Genomic DNA, 19665 nt, shown 5'->3' on the forward strand with positions numbered 1-19665 from the left:
TATAGGCTATTGGTAAGTATTGTAAATTATAGAGAGGTTTAAGCAGGAATAGCAGTAAGTGATAAGAGTAAGAATAACCAAAATAAAAAAATGTATAAACAAACTAAATAGATTCCTACCATTTTGTAAATTAATTAAAAGTGTAATAATTTTAAAAAGAGTTTAAATGAAGGTTCCTTACAGGATTATTCCCAGAAGTCATAGATTAGCATCCAGCAATCCAATGATGGATGTGATGGCTCATACCTTTCATCCAACCAATCAGGAATCTGAGATAGGAGGATAACTGTAAGTTCAAGGCCAGCCTGGGCTACAGAGTGAATTCTAGGTAAGCCAGGGCTAGAGTGAGGTCCTATGGGAAAAAAAAAAAATCAGAAAGGGTAGAATGTCTAAATTCAGTCATCCTAATGTACATTACTGTATGAATAACCTAGGATATGTTATTTAAAATCCCATTTTCACTGGACACCTCCTTATTCCTTATGAGCACAAGAAAAAAATGAAACAAAATCTGGAAGCCTGAATTCTGATCATAGATCTATATCATCAAGCACTTTCACTTCTTTCTGTGAATTTCAACTTAATTATCTCTATTCTATTTTTAATTTTTTATCATTTAATTGTATATTAATTGTAAATATTAAGGGATTTTATTGCATTTCTGTACATATATCCAATATTCATATGAAACCCCAATCCATCCCAATGTTATGTATTACAACAGAGAAAATGCGATATATTAATAAATTGGACTCATATATTTTTAAAAGATTCATGAAAGGTTTTCAGATGGAGTTTTCTTGTCTACACAAAGTTTCCTCAAAAAAAGTAGTATGTGGTTACAATATATCATCTAGCCTCTTCTTCAAAAGAATAAAACTTGCTGGTAAATACACTTGCTTGTAAAACCGGTCAGCCTGAGTTCACTTCCCCAGTCCCTATATAAAGCCAGGCACAAAGTGGCACATGCATCTGGGGCGGGGGTGGGGGGGTTCATTTGCATCAGCAAGAAGCCTAACCTACTCCCCTTACCTCCCCAATAAATAAAAATATTTCTTTAAAAATACAAAAGGAAAGCTTTTAGATAATATTTTTCTAATTAATACCTATAGAATAGCTGTGCATATATGAATATATATCCTTGTGCTATGGAGGTGGAAATTTATACATTGAATAATTGAATTTAGTCCTACAAAACATATATATGTACTTATACAATTCCTAAAATAAATAGCATACTATTCTTTCAGCTCTCTGGGAATAAATGCTAAGGCCCTCTATAAAGTCTGGCCTAGGTAAAACATTCTTTAGATAAAATTTTGACTTACCAAGAGTCTGCCTGCTACACTTATATTTCTGTAAGAAAGAAGACAGGTTTGTGTTGCGGTTGATGACCTCAATTTTTGTGGTCTTTCACAGAATGCATTTACTTTGAGCTGGTTAGGCCAAATACTGAAATCAAGGCCAACTCACTGGCTTTGTCTGTCATCAGGCCATATTTGAGCTGTGTACCGTGCAGCAGATTCATTTGATCATGACGTGTCCACAGAGGCATGATATCTGGTCTGTGTTTCAGCCTCTGACATGGCCACAGAGCAAGGGCAGATCCTCGTGATAGCCACGGCCGCCGTCGGGGGATTCACCCTCCTCGTCATCCTCACTTTGTTCTTCCTGATCACTGGAAGGTAATGAGCTACCCCTAACTATCCCTAAGACTTGCATTTCTCCATTCCTTATGCCTGTGTATCCACATATATTTATGTACAACCAATACACCTGACACAGAAAGGGACCCACATGGAACTTTATCCAACTACAGACCCTCCATCACTCATCTGCATCAACAAACCTCTGGAAGGGACTCACTGAAAATGTTGGTGAAAGAATTTCAAGTCTTGAGTAATAAATTTTCCTTTAGTAGTTACAGTGTATTTTTTGCTATATAATCTGATGTTTCCATGAAGGTCTTTCCTGGGGCAAATTAAAAAAAAAAAAAAAAAAGCTCAAGAACTCAATTAGAACAATTTATCTAAGAACTTTATAAAATTATTGCTATAGAAATGTATTTTATCAATTAAATATTAAAAGTCTATTAGAATTATCTTAATTGTTTTCTTTTTATAAATCCAGAATTATTCTACTTTAGTATTATACAGATGAAATGTTGTGTTAATTATAAATTTACCATCAAAGAACTAAATTTGAATTCTGACTAAGGGTCAAAGTACTTCACCTATCTCAACCTTAACTTTCTACTTTTATATAGGTTTTGCACGACAATGTGCTAAAACCATTATTAAATATATTAGATTGTTACCATGTGCTAAGTACTGGTAATTGAAAAATAGGAATGAAGATAATCATGGAATATTTTTACATAAAATCTTTTAGGTAAGCCTTGATATTTAGCCAAGGCTATAGGCAGAAATAACAAATATATTCAAGGCATTCTTATAGAGAAAATTCAAGTATAACCCGAAGAACCAATGTTATGGTTTAAACCTACAAGAAGAATGCCAGGCAAACAGTGTACCTCCAAGCTGACTTCAGCCAAAGTACTTGAACCCAAGTGGAAATAAAACCCTGACAGCTGATAAAGAGCAAAAGTAAGAAATATCCATATTTATGTGCATCAGTTCTCTGAACCATAAACAACCTTTGTGTTATCATTTTCAAATTGGGCCTATATCTCAACATCTTATTAAAATTCATTTTAAAGCTGAAATGAATTGTAGATCAGTTTATAAAACACCTAAGGCCTTTGAGTTTCAAGGTGGGTTATGTATGTATAAAAATTTTAAAGAGCTAGAAGTGTAATTCATAGTAGAGCCCCTGCCTAGTGTGTGAAGACCCTGGGTTGAATCTACAGCAGAGAGAAAGACAGAGGGTAAGAGAGAAAGATTATCATCTACCATTCTGACCGCATACTACAATGTATAGGTCATTCACTTGACACGAGCTTCAGTCCTTAGGTGGTACTTATCAAATGCCAGAGCCTTAAAATTTTTCTATTGCTATCAGTAAGAGTCTTATCAGGCTTCACTATAATAAACCTACTTTTATAGAATCCATCAAAAATATAGAAACAAGGGGCCAAGGAGATGACTCAGTGGTAAAAGGTACTTGCTACCAAAGCCCATCTGTCCTGGGTTTGATGCTCTAGTGCCCAAAGTTAAGCCATATGCACGAAGTGTCACATGTATCTGGAGTTCATTTGAAGCAGCAAGAGCTGTGCCGGGGTGCACAGTGCTCACTCACTCACTCTCTCCTTTTCTGTCATGGCAAGTAAATAAAAAGCCATATAGAAGCAAACTATTCTAAAGGGGTTAGGTTGGAAACAATGACTTGATGAATCAATTAAAAAGTGAGTGTATTTATCACTCTGCTCATCTATAACTTTCATGGAAGTTTTGAATTACTACAGAATGTCTTATGTTCTCATTTCGTGAAGGGTGAATGGTTGACAAAATGATAATAGTAATAACAATAAATGGGCTGGAAAGAATGCAAGAGCTCATGAGAATTCCATCATGTTGTCCGCGTTTGGGCACCTCACACTGCTGCGAAGCCTCCTCCTATGACTCTCGCTTCATTCCTAGAGCTAGCCTCTGACAGAACTTTGCCATCAGCTTCATTTTGATAGAACCCATCTTTTGTAGTCATCAGAAAACAAATTTTGAAGTACAATTCTTATATGGAATATATAGTATCTAACATATTAGATATGACTTAGAATGCTTAACTACCAACATAAAGAAAAATCTAAAAATCCTGATAGAGTTATTTGTTTATTGAAATAACATTAAAAACTCTTCCAATCCCATCTCAGACTCTCCTGCAAAGAGAGGGAATCCAATATGATGATGGAGTCATAGATTAGGGCATAGGAACAAGAGAAAGGAAAACATCTTATGAAGAGTTAAAGATACATCTGTTCCAAAGCAAAAGAAAAAGAAAACAAAAGCATTTTGTTGTATCACTACAACAATTTGGTTAAAAAATTTCCAAAACTTTACACCTTGCTACCTGCTTAGTATATGTTATTAAGAAAGTGGTGAGAAGAATAAGAAATCTATGTGCCCTTTGCCCTCTATAACATAAATGCAGCCAGTACACTGTGAATTTAAGAGCAATGATATATTGATAATATCCTATTTATCATTAAACTATAACCAGTTTAATTTACAATGCTATCTTATATGGATATCATAACAACAAGAGTACAAATAATCTCATATAACAATAGTTATGATAATTTAAATATGGTTAATTTTGATTTAGAAATAGCATCAAGTTTTCCTTTTGATTTTTTAAAAAAATATTTATTTATTTATATATAGAAAGGCCTCTTGCCCCTGCAAACAAACTCCAGATGCAAGTGCCACTTTGTGTTTCTGGCTTTACATGGGTACTGGGGATTTGAACCCAGACCATCATCTTTTGTAAGCAAGTGCCTTTAACTTCTGAGCTAACTCTCAAGCCCTACTTTTCATTTTTTATGTTTTTTTTAATGTTTATGATACTTTATTACATAGTTTTACTTAAAAAGATTGCCATATCTATAGCTAACAGAAAAAAAAAATAAACTAAAACATCCACTCATCATGAAGCTGGCATTAGGTGGTATTTTATTTACTAGTGATTCAACATGTAGCAAAACTTTTTATTTATTATATATTTGCATGTGTTATGTAGAATATGAATGAAGGTTCTATTTTCTTATAGACTTTTTGTAAACAGTAGTCTAAATAAAACACATGTGTGGAAAGCAGATTAGAAAATACTGCTTTGACTGTAAATATCAGAAGCTTAAAACATTGCCATCTTTGTAGGCTAAATGATTTAGCCTAATAAAATTGAGATAAGGGATTCAATCTTATCTATATTTGGGTTCCTGAAGCAGAATGTGAATATTACTGAAAACAACATCACAACTATGGAGAAAACTTTGTACTCAGTTATTACCCACCTTCAATTTCTGTGTGTGCAAAATTATATGACATGGTAAATTGCTCTGACACTCTACAAACCAGAGAGAGCAATGTCAATTACATAAGATTTTAAAAAGTCTTTTGGGGATGGAGATATGGCTTAGCAGCTAAGGTACTTGCCTGAAAAGCTTAAGGACCCAGGTTCAATTCTCCAGGTCCCACATTAGCCAGATGCACATCGTGGCACATGCATCTGGAATTCATTTGCAGTGGCTGGAGGCCTTGACATGCCTGTTCTCTCTCCCTCTCTCCCTTTGCTCCTCTGTATCTAATAAATAAATAATAACATGATGAAAAATCTAAAAAATCATTTTGAAATATCTCTTATGCACTCTGACAAAGGCATAGTCACTGGAAATTATTCTGTAAAAACTGTAAGATACATCTGAATAAATATTCAAGTTACCATAAAACTAGAGACAAAATTCACACTAAACAATTGGATTATATATTATAGATATATTCTGTTTCATCAGTCAGAATATATGAAATGTCCAATTTCATGGATGCTGGTGAATTTACTTGAGTCAAGGTAGTTGTGCGAGTCCAAATGGCTACCAGAGAGGGTGTGCACATTCTCTACTAAATTTCAAATATTACAAAAGAAAGCCCATGGTGTTCAGTATTGAGAATAGAAGACAGCTTTCTAAATTTCTGAGATTTAAACTCACAATCTTTTGTATTTTGATTTTAATACTTTTCCCAAATCTATTTATTAGAAGTAATATAAGAAATAAAAGGATGGTTATGAATGATGAAATGTATTTTATAAAATCTCTATCTTTTAAATTGATCAGTCCACTTAACAGCACTTTCTCCTGATCTAGTGCTAATGTTGATGTACATCAAAAATCTATTTTTGTACATTATAAAGATGGTCTAAAAGCGGTCTTTATAGAGACAATAACTTTGTCCATGGATAATATATATTCTAATTGTCTGTATTCTTTTAATATATATGTTTCTGCTTTCGTCTTTTGTAAGGTGTCAGTGGTACATAAAGGCCAAGATGAAGTCAGAAGAGAAGAGAAGAAACCACGTTCAGAACGGTCATCGTGAGTACCACAGCTACTCTCCTCCGTGAAGTATTGTGTTCTCTTAGTTTAGATTCCCCCAGCATTGCAGGAGCTCATTGCAAATCTGTGCTCCATTGAACTGAGAAAGCAAACAAATAGGAAAACCACTCCCCACCTCTTGTCATTGAAAGGTTTCATTTGGTTTGCAGGTTTTGGTGGAAATTGCACCTGCTTCTAATTAAATGCCATTACCTTTTCCCATTGCTTGCTGAAAAACACAACAGGTTGCATTTGCTAAAAATACATGCTGACTGATAACATGCAGTTATTTCCCATTCACAACGGCTGTAGAACATGAGTAGATTTTTTTTTAAATAAGGATTTTTTTTTTGTTCATTCTTATTTATTTATTTAAGAGTGACACAGAGAGAGAAAGAGGGAGAGAAAGTGAAAGAGAGAGAGAATGGGCATGTCAGGGCTTCCAGCCACTGCAAACAAACTCCAGATGCGTGCACCCCCTTGTGCATCTGGCTAACGTGGGTCCTGGGGAACCAAGCCTCGAACCGGGGTCCTTAGACTTCACTGGCAAGTGCTTAACTGCTAAGCCATCTCTCCAGCCCAAATGAGTAGATTTTATTTAGTGGAGCAGTGGAAATAGATATATTGAGGGATGTTTCATTCCTTCTTGTAGGAACAGGTTGTTATTTAATACACACAACAATGCAATTTACAATTTATGATCAGTAGAAAAGAGTATCCACTCTCTAACTCCTAGAATTTGTATGAAACCTTTGCACTGACTACAAGGTTATATTCTTTGAAGATATTTTGCCAAGAATACTACATCTACCACTATAGTTGGTTTGAAAATTGCCCCCTCCCCTCCCAAACAGCCACCTCCACCTCCAAATTGCAAACTACTTTGTCAAGACAATGTTTCTCCTGTGAAACACTAAATTAATGAGAAAGGAATGTTTTCTAATTAACCAAAGCATGGAGACAATGTGTGAAGCAACTTAACTATTTAAACCCTCCCTTTTGTTCAAATTAAGCAAAAGAAAGGAGGACAGTTTTTTCCCATCTATATCACACTGCAGGATAGGAAGATGATTTAAGTGAGAATATTATAAATTAGTGTGGTGGGTTATAGCAAATTCCAAGGCTTCTGTGGTTTCAAAATGTTGCAAGAATCATCTGCCCAAGATACCTGGCCTGAGATGACTGCAAAACATTGCAAACAAATTGGAAAAACCTGGATACAGACACATGGCCATTTAACTTATGCTGGGCACTGGTAAGCTTCACTGCATAGTGCTGAAATGCAGATGCAGAGGGAAACAATGCTTCTGAAGTATTTATTATCTGCTTTCCAAGTAGCAGATTAACATAAACTAAACCAGATGGACTCAGCAAGATGTAATGAAAATAACCCAAGGCTGCCAAGGAGATGTAAGAAGGATAAAGGGATGTTTAAGAAGGCAGGGACAACTTAAATTTGTAACCTGACATTCAAAGTTGGAACTCATTTTGGTCACAGTTTTCCAATGTCCCATATATTATTTCCAAGAAAGAAGCACTGTTAACCAACTTATTCTGTAGCAACGTGCATCTTTTTAAAATATTTTATTTTCAATTTATTTATTTGAGAGAGCAAAATCCAGAAATAACCAGGCAAAGAGAGTGAGAGAGAAAGAGAGAATGGACACACCAGGGCCTCCAACCACTGCAAACGAACTCTAGCAGGTGCCCCCTTGTGCATCTAGCTAACGTGGGTCCTGCAGAGTCAAACCTGGGTCCTTTGGCTTTGCAGGCAAGCACCTTAACCACTGAGCCAGCTCTCCAGCCCAATGTGCATCTCTTTAAATAAATGAATGTTTTAATTGCTAAAATTATGTGTGAGTTTATAAATGATATTTTTAATCTGTGCTTATAGTAGTGTTCCCATCAAAACATCATATAGCTGATTAAATGGTACTAGTAGAATTTGGACAAGTTTTTAAAAAACTACTCTTAAAGTTATAGAGATATCAAATGGAGTATGAAACAGAAAATGAAACAGAAACATGGGTGGTCTGTTCCCCATTCTCCCAAGCTAAACCCTTTCAGCACCAGGGTCAGGTCTTAAAACATGCTCTCTGGTGCTGTTTTTAAAGGTATGCGTTTTCTCAGAAGTGCATACCAAATACTAAGAAGATAGTCAACAGAACGTAATGAACGAAGATAATGAACATAGAAGAATTAATGAGGCAAGTTTTAATGAACATTTCACCACCTCCTCTAAACTCACTTTTTTACCTTTTGTTTGTTTTTGAGATTTTCTTATGAGAACATGTTTCTGAGAACCCCCCACCCTGCAAAAAGATAAATTCATTCTGTATTAATATGTTTTTCAAAAATCTGAGGGAATGAAACCAAATACTATCCACCTTGCCACAAATTTAGCATTGGTCTAATAATTCCTACAAATTCATAATTATTCCAAAAGGACTTGTGTTCTTGCTATCTACAAAACTGTATCTAACTATTTAGAAAGACGTAAAGCTACAATAAGATATGGCCTGTCCTCCAGGAGATAGAAATTAGAAGGAGGAAAAAGAAGTCAATGAATAAATAAGTTATTCACAGATAGTTTGTGCTTCCTTCCAGATGAATAGGCAAGGATGCATTCAGGTTTTCTGTCCGTCACTGCTCCTTTCACCTGCCGATAGGCTGTGAACAGCTGATCACCAGTAGAAAAACAGCAGCAGTTACACAATGATAGTCCGCAGTGTCCAACCTAGAGCCCACAAGCCACTTGCAGCTAAAGATAGATAGTGTGACTTAACACAAAGTCATAGTCACCACAATGTTTTTAGGCCAGTTTTGTAACTCAGCTGTAATTTTTGAGCATGAGCTTTGTATATGACAAGATTTTGTCTCAACATCAATAGGTTGGACATGCCTTAGGTATTTGAATCCAATCCTTCCTACCAGGATGGGCTGGGGCTTTCCCAGACATTTATAACAGGCTATGAAAACAACTGTGAGAGGTTGAAATGATCAGTGACCCTTCCTGTAGTGACCATTGCTGTAGTGACCCTTGCTATAGTGACCCTTGTTGTAGTGACCCTTCATGTAGTGACCTTTCCTATACATTTCCTATACATCCATCTACCTTCTAGTTCCCCAAAATCTTTACAATACCAGTGTTGTTCAAAATTCTAACTTCAACGTTTCTTCTGAGACTGAGAGCAGTCTCTGTTGTAAGACTCTATATAATATTATTTTAAATAAATACAGTAGCAAGAGTTAATAGGTTTCTTTCATATTCAAGAATATAGGAATGGATTCAAGAAAGGATGGAACCAAAATAAAAGAAATTTGCAAGGCAAACATTACATCCTGTAGCTCATGTCTGGCATCTAAGTCACATGGTGGTCTGGTGGACCCTACAAAGGACTTGGGCAGCCCACCCTGAAAACCTTGATGTTTGCAGCCCAAATGGTTTTCTTCTTGAGCTGACTCCATTCACTGCCTGTAGCTTTTCTCAACAGACATTCTACATTCCTAGCAGCATTAACCACCGGGGAGTTCCATTGTCTCTTTAGCTTCACTAAGGTAGTCCTGCATATACATTGCCCTCTGAGGGACTTAATTGTAATACCATCCCTGCTACACATTGCCTGGCTCCCCAGCTTTCCTTTGAAAATTAAGCATCACATGAATAAAGACCTTCCAGTGGTACTTCCCAGTGGTGCTTGGGTCCCCTTGGACAATGAGCAAAGGGTCTTTGAGTGTCTGAGTGACTGAGCACAGTGAAATGAATCTTAAGAAAACAGCTGTCCTGTGGTCCTATGTGAGCCCTTCACCCCAGTGCTCTCTACTTCAAATGTCCTTTGAGTGAGCTTATACATTTATCCCCTTGAGGGTGAGATAGGTCTTGCTTGTTCTTAATATGCCCTCAGAGTACACTTTTTTATTGTCTCAGTTCAATGCAAAGTACATGACTTTCTAATCTCCTTAACAGCTATATTAACATATTCTTTTTCTGCAGACTACAAATTTCCCAAACTCTTCTCTTTCACCTTTAATCATAATTCTCAATATAAATATGGATAAAGTAGATAAAAAGAGATATATATAATCCTATTTTAAAACACCCTCACAGATACCTTCAGAGGCCTACTTTTTTTCATCTCACAACTTCTACTCATCCACCATCATTAGCCATCACACATCAACACAGAGCTGTGTAGTAAAGCTGTTAAATAGTCAAAACTTTAAGGGTGGGAGGGAGAAGAAGGAGAAAAGAGAGGAATTTAAGTAATTAATAAGACTTGCTTTAGCCAGTCACTCCCACTTTTACATAGTCTCAAAAGGTATGACTACTAAAACACTCTTAAACTAAACTAAATTTACATTTTGTTGCAGAGCGCTTCCCAGGAATTAAAACTTACATCGATCCAGATACCTATGAAGACCCATCCCTAGCAGTCCATGAATTTGCAAAAGAAATTGATCCTTCAAGGATTCGCATTGAGAGAGTCATCGGAGCAGGTACACATGACATTTGCACTTCTGACTATAAAATGCCTTACCAGCTTTGTAACTAGTTTATCCAAATAGTATTTACATTTTAGCAAGCTTAGTAGTTGAAAAGATTAAAATACAAAAGTATCTTTTGATGTTATTTGAAAAGAGCACAATTGCCATATTTGGTTTCCAAATAATGTGAATATTCACAAAAGTTATTTTATATCCTATAATCTATTTTCATAATGAAGATAAATTATAGGGATATGAAAGTACTTCAGGAATTTGCATGGAAGATGCAGTTTCAGGGCATTGTTGTGGGTTTATTACAGATTTATCCAGGCCCCAACATCTATAGACATAGTCTATCATTAGTATTCACAAAGATGAACTGGAGGCTTGTAAGACCCACAAGTGTTCTGAAACTCATTCAAGGTAAAATCTAGTTTAATAGAGTTTTAGATCATTTTAATGCACTTTAATCAGGCTTCCTATGTGGAATCTTTCAATATTCAGAACACTTCATTATTCAGCTATCCTGAATAAAAACAAATTTATTTTAAGGCAGCCCTCAAGAATTTATGCTGTACGTTAGTTAGAAAACTCTGATTTTAAAAGGTGGGATGCGAATACAGGATGTTTCTTCTTCAACGCACTTGCTCCAAGGTGAGTAGTCCGTGCTTTCCTGAGGAGCTCATCTTCAAAGGTTGTACAACGTGAGTTCCCTCACCCTGGCTCTTCCTGCCCCTAGCGTGTTGTCCTCTGCTGAATGGTCAAGGAGGCTGAGTCATAATCACATGTTTGTTCCAGATGATGAATAGGGAAGCCTTGCAAAGACAGGCTTTTTCCCCTCTTTGCATTAGCATTCCTTACCTCTAGGCATGGGATAGGAGTTCTTGGAAGGAGGCGCAAATGAGCAACTCTCAGACAAGGCATGTGAGGTTTTACATATGGCCAGATCTGACTCAGAAAACTAGGAGGAGATCATAAACCTAGCTTGTAGGATATGCTTTGAAGAATTCTAGTTTCTATGGATTACTCCAGAGGAAGAAAAGTGGCAAGAGAGGATCACAGGGAGTTTCTGAGGTGCTTCCAAAGCCCTGCTATACAGCAAGCCACGGTGTCACATATTGATGTATCATTTTATGACCTCAATATCAATTATATTGTGGGAAAATAGTAGTTATGTATATTCTATGCATACCAAGCTTTAAACAGTAAGTACTTTCCTTCGATTGTCTCCTACGTTTTACTGTCCCCACCTGTTGTTTCTTCTAAATACTTTTTTTTATTTTTTTTTTAAGATTTTTATTTATTTATTTGAGAGTGACAGAGAGAGAAAGAGGCATATAGAGAGTGAGAGAGAGAATGGGCGCGCCAGGGCTTCCAGCCTCTGCAAACGAACTCCAGACGCGTGCGCCCCCTTGTGCATCTGGCTAACGTGGGACCTGGGGAATTGAGCCTCGAACCGGGGTCCTTAGGCTTCACAGGCAAGCGCTTAACCGCTACGCCATCTCTCTGGCCCCTAAATACTTTTTCTTCTTCATAATCTGAGTGATTTGGAAAATTCTCCTAACAATGTGAGTTAAATGACATGAGTGTCAGCGTTGGTGTAGGACATAGGTGAATGTTGGTGGGGAAGTGTAAGAGGCCATATATCGGATTGTGACAACTGTCAGAAGATATTCTGACAGAATTAAGGCACTCATGGTGGGGATGCAAAGGAATGCACCAAACGAGTAGTCACGGCTAAGGAAAAAGTTCAAACATGCATACTTTCTTGGGAAAGAAATAGTTATGAATTCTTTCCACGTTCCTAGCTGGAAGACAACATAAGAACATTAAATACTTCTTAAATAAGTCATGCAAGTGTATATAAAATAGTCACATTAATCTTTTCTGAAGAAAGAACATAGAAAATGATAATTTTTAATATGGTCACTGAACAATGCTTATTAGATGGGTGATACTTATGAAGACATTGTGCTAATGAGGTTATTTTTCTTAGGAAATTACTATGCTTAGAAGAGATACCCACATTCAACCTCCTTGTTCCTGAGATTTTCATCTTTGTAACCAAACAGTACGCAACAAAACCTTAGAAAAAAACAGATTTATCTATGGCAATATATGTAATATTGTTATGTAATATATGTATGCATATGTATAATGTTAAGAATATATATACTTACCATCCCATGTCTTTTCCTGTAAATTTCACCATTCTGTGAGATTTTCAGGGGCTTTTTTACATCACACTTCTATTTAATAGAGGCAGCTTATCTTTTGTTCATCATACATTCCTGAATTTCCTTGAAAATACACATTTCCATTTAAATGAAGTAAGCTGCTCCGTTGCATAGAAGACTATCTAGAGCATCTATCTCCTTTGACTTTTTGGCATCATAAAATTCAATACTATGGAGTAAAAGGCTGTGAAACAGAAATCCTCAGGTAAAGAAAAAAAAGCCAGGTCAAATTTGTGTAGAATCATTGTTTTATACATATTTTGAGAGAAAATGGGAAAACTGGTAAACTGAATTTTAATCATGGTTCAGAGAAGAAGGTCAGAGAAAAACTATCCCTTATCTTCAGGATAGAACAGAACCTGAACCATTATAAGAAAGCCTTGCCTAGCAGAGCGTCTATAATTTTGATACATTATTCCATTGAAAAAAAGTCATGGTTGTGCATCTAAGCCCATAGGGCACCCTTCTTAGATTTGACCTTCCGTCTTTCCTTCCTCTCAGTGAAAATTCATAGCATCTTCCTGTCATTCATTTTCTATCCCTTTATCTATACAAAACTCATTATTGCTTCTGCTATCAGACTTCTTTTCTGGCTTACTGTCACCATGTCTTTCTTTTCCTAGAATAGTTTTAAAAGTTTTAAATGTGAGTTCCCCAGCAAGCTTCTGCATGCAAGTTAAAGAAAGGACCACAAAAAAGGTTATGAAAAGTGAATGTCAACACTGATTTATGTTTTGGAGCAATGTTTTTGTCCTGTAATTACTGTCTTGTTTGAAATATTTTCCCTTAAAACAGGGTTTGGAGACTCAAAAAAAAAAAAAAAAAAAAAAAACCTTGAAAGCCAAATACTGGTGTTTTTTTTTTTTTTAATCTGTTTTTAACAAATAATTGAGATAGACTGAGAAGGATAGTTTATAATCTAATACATTTACTCAGGGGACTCAGGGTGTGACCCTCAACCATGGGATGAGACTGGATACACCCTGTTGTCTGAGAACCCATGTGGAAACTGAGCAGGGACCTGGAGGGAAAAAAAAATTGTGAAATGAATTTTCTAAAAGGGCTTGTGCTTAAAAATTAAAGAATATAAAAATAGATGAAAAAAGAATATTCATTCCCACTCTGGCAGTCAGGCCACTAGCGTAGGAAGGACATGGTCTTGCCAACATTGGGACCCTGGAGATTTAGGCAGGGAGAGATGAACACCCCAGAAGCAGGAGAGGGAGGTGCCCCTGGGGTAAATCTCTTTTAACTGGGTTCAATGAAGAGATTGGTACACCTGAGAGCTGATTGGCCTGAACTCAGGAAAGGGTCTACACACCTGGATAGTGGGCAAGAGAGAGAGCTGATTGTTCTGGCCTCAGGAAGGGGCACATACCTGGACAATGAGGTGGGGGAGCTGATTGGATGGCCCTGAAGCAGATGCTGAATTACAGTCATGCTGCAGCAGCAGCCATGGTGTGACATCCTTTGGGATGATTCCTCTCTCCTGAGCCTTCCCCTGCCTGGCTGCCTAAGACAGCTATTTAACTACTTCCTCCTCACCCTTCATGGTGTCAAAAGCTAACTTTGATGCCACTCATAATTCCCTTCGCACCCCCAAATTGCCATCACCCAACTCTTCTTCCTGTCTTATAAACAATTATGTTTTTGAGTTCTTAAACCCTTATCTCTTTTATTACAATTATTCCTTTTCATAGTTGTATTTTAGTTTCATACAATATGACAATGAGAACTACAGGCAGTATTTCAGATGTGGCTTCATGATTCCTTTTAATACAGGAATAAGCCTATATTCATGCCCATTTCCTATATGTTTAGGTGAGAGGATTTTTCTCAGAGGCATGGGCTTACTCTAATCCATCAACTTAATGAATTTATGGTGGAGGTCAAATTGATTTTCTTTTCTTTTTTTTTTTTTTTTTTACGAACTTGAAAACTCCTTTTCCTAAGCAATCTACAGACTTGGATAAGAACTTGTAATGGCTTTGCTTCAAGATTTTCACAATTTTCTAAACCAAATGATGTCATGAAAGATCAGTTTTTCCTATTTCCCATAGGTAATATGACATGAATGAAAAAGACATGGCTGAAACCGTTTTTAAGTCACAGATGTGCTATGACCTTACTCTGTGGCCCTCATCAATTTAGTGATCATTTAGACATTTTGTGTTCATACCTATAAAATACAACCATAGCAGTAACACCTCCTGCAGGATTACAGGGAAGGTTAGAGATGACACACGTGAGAGGCTATCCCTTTAACAGACATTCACTAAAAGGGTTGGAGTAAGACTACTGGTTAAAAATAAATATGGGGGCTGGAGAGATGGCTTAGCGGTTAAGCACTTGCCTGTGAAGCCTAAGGACCCCGGTTCGAGGCTCGGTTCCCCAGGTCCCACGTTAGCCAGATGCACAAGGGAGCGCACGCCTCTGGAGTTCGTTTGCAGATGCTGGAAGCCCTGGCGCACCCATTCTCTCTCTCTCCCTCTATCTGTCTTTCTCTCTGTGTCTGTCGCTCTCAAATAAATAAATAGATAAATAAATAAATAAATATGGTCTTTTTATTTAGTTATAATGGCTGAGAATGACAATCATCATTCAATCTCAAAATACTTTCTGCTCACAAGATTGCAACCAGGAATCTGAAGAAGCCATGGTCACACTTGGAGGCTCAGCTGGAGAAGGACCCACTTTGAAACTCACCCATTGTAGCTATTCTCAGGATACAGTCCTTTGAGCATTTTTGTATGGATGGAAAACTTGCTCTTGCCAGCAGGATACTCCCAGATTCTCGTCTTGTGGTTTAGCCAATGGTGAGATTCAAAATTTAGAAAACCACAGAAAATTTCTGTTTGGGTCCACGGGCTTTAATAACACCAACTGAGAACAGTGGCAAGATTCAGAGCAAAGAAAATGGGATGGAGATTCTGAACCATCTGACAAGAGGATCCAAAGGTTTTTAAGATCTTCTGGGGAAACAGGGAGGGGAAGTTTAGTACTATGTGTTATGAGATGTATGAACCTCACTCTGTGGGTTGTTTCACCATGGAGATGGGAAACTACATTGGAGTCATACAGTCCCAAATCTTTCTGAGGCGGATGTGAATATCTATTTTGGTTTCCCCAATGTTAAGTTCCAAGCAAAGAGCTATCTCCTCCCATTCAGGTACAAAGTGACCTAGCAACTACCATAATAGAAAGTGTTGAGATCCCAGACCAAAGCCCTCAATTTTTATTTCCCAATTTGCAAAGAGTGGAAGCTCAGAGAAAGAGAGAGAGAGAGAGAGAGAGAAAGAGAGAGAGAGAGAGAGAGAGAGAGAGAGCATGCCTATAGAAAGAAAGGGAGAGAGATAATTGGAGAAGAAGATAACAAAGCTAGATATTAACTGATGTGAGGTATCCATGTATCTGCCATGGTAAATCTAAATAAATAATTTGAACTTCATGGAATCTCAAGGGGATTGAGAGGTGCATTTCAAGGTTGTGCATGAGAGAGAGAGACAGATAGAAAGAAAGAGAGAGAGTGACCTTAGTGCTTTCTATATTGATGGCACATTTGTAGGTACTTCTCAGGACAGATGTTAATTTGACTTCTGTTAAGACTGTGATGAAGACATCACAAGAATTATTATGACAGCCAAGATCAAGCATCTGATAGGAGTTGAAAACTCAGTGTTCAAACTAGGAGCACATCTAAAATGTTATCTTTTTGTGGGTGCTTGTAGCAGCTGTTAGAGCCTTTTGATTTTCCATTATGAAAATAACCCTTATGAATATCTGAATATATTGTGTGTTAACAGCTCCCTGGTTACAATGCACAAATGTCTTAAAAATAAACCAGTTATATCACAGATAGTAAAGGTTTCTCTTCCAAAGTGTTTATCCCTCCATAACCAGTTAAGCCATTCATGCTTACAAATTATATAACTCTGCCTTGCATAATGCTTCCTAACCTGAGTTTTGTGCCTATGATTTAGAGTTCATTTGATGTTTGCCATTCAAACTCCTATCCCCTGAGGAGAAAGTTCTATATAAATTATAAGAACAGGTGCTAGACAACTTATCTCTCTGTACTTTGATTTCTTAAAATAAAATAAATTTGTTCCATGATGATGGTGGTAAAAAGCAAATGGAATGGAGCAGATTTTAAGAGGATGTCCTGCTTTTTTTATCAAATGCCATTTGTGCAATGCTCAGGACCTCACTCAACCCATTCCTTAGGGAACAATCCCTCTTGTCTAGGGACCCCCATGAGTAAAACCATATATAAATATGGCACTGAAATTAAGCTTGTAACATGTCCCATGGCACTTACTCTGCTAAATTAAACTTCTATCAAGTAAACCTAATCCTTCACCTCCCCTACTCTGTAACCCTCAAATGTTTGAAGACCATATGTGAGCATCTCAAGTCTTCCTTTCCCTGCCTGAATTGTCTAAATTTTTCAGCCATGTTCACTTGATGTGATTTCTGGATGCTTCCTCACCTTGTCTACAATTTTTGTTTGTGTTTTTAAGGTAGGGTCTTGGTGTAGCCAAGGCTGACCTGGAACCCACTATGTAGTCTCAGGCTGGCCTCGAACTCATAGAAATCCTCCTACCTCAACCTCCCAAGTGCTGGTATTAAAGGCGTGCACCACCATGCCCAGTTTTGGTTTCCTTCTTCAAGGGTTTTCTCTCAGCCTCTTCAGACTTGAATCCAGTATTCCAAGTCTTATAATCCATACAGCAAACACAAAATAAGCACTGTCCCTGTGACACTTCCATTAGTGCAGCTTGAGTTTGCATCTGCTGTGTGAACAGCAGACGTGCACGGTGGGTGTAGGAAGAGCTCCACGAGCTTGTCCCCAGGAAGAATTCTCAGATGAATTGCTATTAAGCCTAGTATGTTTCTGTCCTTGTCCAGTTGATTTTATTAGGCTGAGAACAATATTGTCTTTTACACCATATTATAAGTCTTATATAAATCATATATGCATTCACAATATCTATAGCTATTAAATATGCTTTATATTCCTCTTACATAAATATTCCTATTAAATTTCTTATGCTTTTAATTTTTGTTTATTTTTATTTATTTATTTGAGAGTGACAGACAGAGAGAGAGAATGAGGCAGAGAGAGAGAGAGGGTGCAACAGGGTCTCAAGCCACTGCAAATGAACTCCAGATGCATGTGCCACCTTGTGCATCTGGCTTACATGGGACCTGGATAATTGAACCTGGGTTCTTAGGCTTCACAAGCAAGCAATTAACCTCTAAACCATCTCTCCAGGCCCAGATTTTTATTACATTTTTATGGGTGATATTTTATAACCTGTCCAGGTTTTTCCATCTCAATTAATCCATCCAGTAAAGCTATTGCTCCTGCCAGGATCATCTATGATGTTTTCTGCTTGGCACGTTTACTATGTATCCTAATAGCGGCACAGAGCTCCCCAAACCACAATTAGTCAGTATTCTCTCTAATTTTCTTTTTCAGTGGGATAATTATATATGTTCTAGGGGAATTCTATCTTTATTGATTACAGTCCTTCACCTTTTATCCAATATCTGATAGGTAATTGTACTGGCACTGATTACATTGCTTTAACTGCTGCCCTGAATTCAATACCCACATTTAGGACCCATTCTTTCCTGCTTTTTTAGATACCCTTAAAGGAAAATGGCTACTTTTTCTTCAAGTTTCTACTACTCATTCTTCATCAGTCTTTACTTAGAATTAATTCCAAATTAAAAAAAAAAAAAAAACTGGTAACATTTGGAAAGATGGAAGCAGCAGCAAGGTAGATAAACATGAATAGTTACAGGCTAGTGTCTATTGCTTGTGTTGTAGAACAAGTTCACAGGATGTGATGTGCTGGTGGAGGGATTGTTTGAAGCTTGAGGCACATGGACATACTATGTGATCTAGTGTGGTTCCTTGTCTAGATGGAAATGAGATTCTGCTCCTGCCAGAATTTTTCTTCTCAACTCCTTCCTGGCCTTATGCTTCCCTGATTGTAATAGATAGTCACATGTCACTGGGATGAACCTCCAAACCAGATAGTTTATGGGGGAAGACGGGATTTATTTGAAACTTAAAGATCCAGGGAAATTCCATAATGGCAGAAGAAGTTGGACCCCTTTCACCGATCCAATCAGAGAGAGAAAAAGCCACAACCAAAAAACAAGCATGCACAGTTTAGGAACTCTAGGCATAGCTCAAGCAATTTGTGTAACTGTAGACTGGAATTCCAATTTCACCCCATGCTGTAGGACTAGACCAATTCCACCCATAGTGACACCTCCACCAGCCAGGAGACTGGAGATTCAAATTACAAGCTTTTAATAAACTCCTAATTCAAGTATGGGGAATCCATTCAAACTACCATATTAATATTTACAATAGGCAAGAATTACTAAATGTTTACATACTTGGACTTTCATCTTACTCAGGATTCACAGCCTAAAATCATGAATGCCCTATATGTTCATTTTATAGATATGGAGAACAAGCCTCAGAGAGATTAAAATTTTTGGTATAGGAAGCAATTTAATCTCATATTAATTTTATTTCACAGCCAATGCTCTTATTAACCCCGAATTAATTAGAAATGGTGTTTATAGGTTTTAATGGAAATTTCCTCCACAGAAATATTTTCTGTGGCTTTAATAGTTGCTGTGTCATAGACTATCTTTTATTATACAATAAAGCCCTGGGTGGATTCAATTGCATTACTTGCTTTCATCCCAGAAACAGGTCATTCTGTCTCCACTCACTTCCCTACTCCATGTGTGAAGATTGCATCATAGTCGCTAAATTGAGCCCCTGTGTTTTGGAGGAGACAAGACACTGCCGCTGCCTCCACCATCTAACTGTGAGGGTTCTGGAAAGCCAATTGCCTAAGCAGGGCC

The 19665-nt window shown here is 37.2% G+C and overlaps 1 protein-coding gene across 2 annotated transcripts in view; it reads left to right on the forward strand.

Annotated features, from left to right (window-relative positions):
- The window catches only part of Epha6 (EPH receptor A6), a 1036261-nt gene that overhangs the window by 693543 nt on the left and 323053 nt on the right, over positions 1 to 19665 (forward strand). For both annotated transcript variants that reach the window (XM_004663307.2, XM_004663308.3), the window contains 3 exons: positions 1577 to 1685; positions 5976 to 6046; positions 10418 to 10543. In XM_004663307.2, the coding sequence (XP_004663364.1) occupies positions 1577 to 1685; positions 5976 to 6046; positions 10418 to 10543 (306 nt within the window). The remainder of the gene's footprint in view (positions 1 to 1576; positions 1686 to 5975; positions 6047 to 10417; positions 10544 to 19665) is intronic.

This window comes from Jaculus jaculus, chromosome 4, assembly GCF_020740685.1.
Source record: "Jaculus jaculus isolate mJacJac1 chromosome 4, mJacJac1.mat.Y.cur, whole genome shotgun sequence".
Lineage (NCBI taxonomy): Eukaryota > Metazoa > Chordata > Mammalia > Rodentia > Dipodidae > Jaculus > Jaculus jaculus.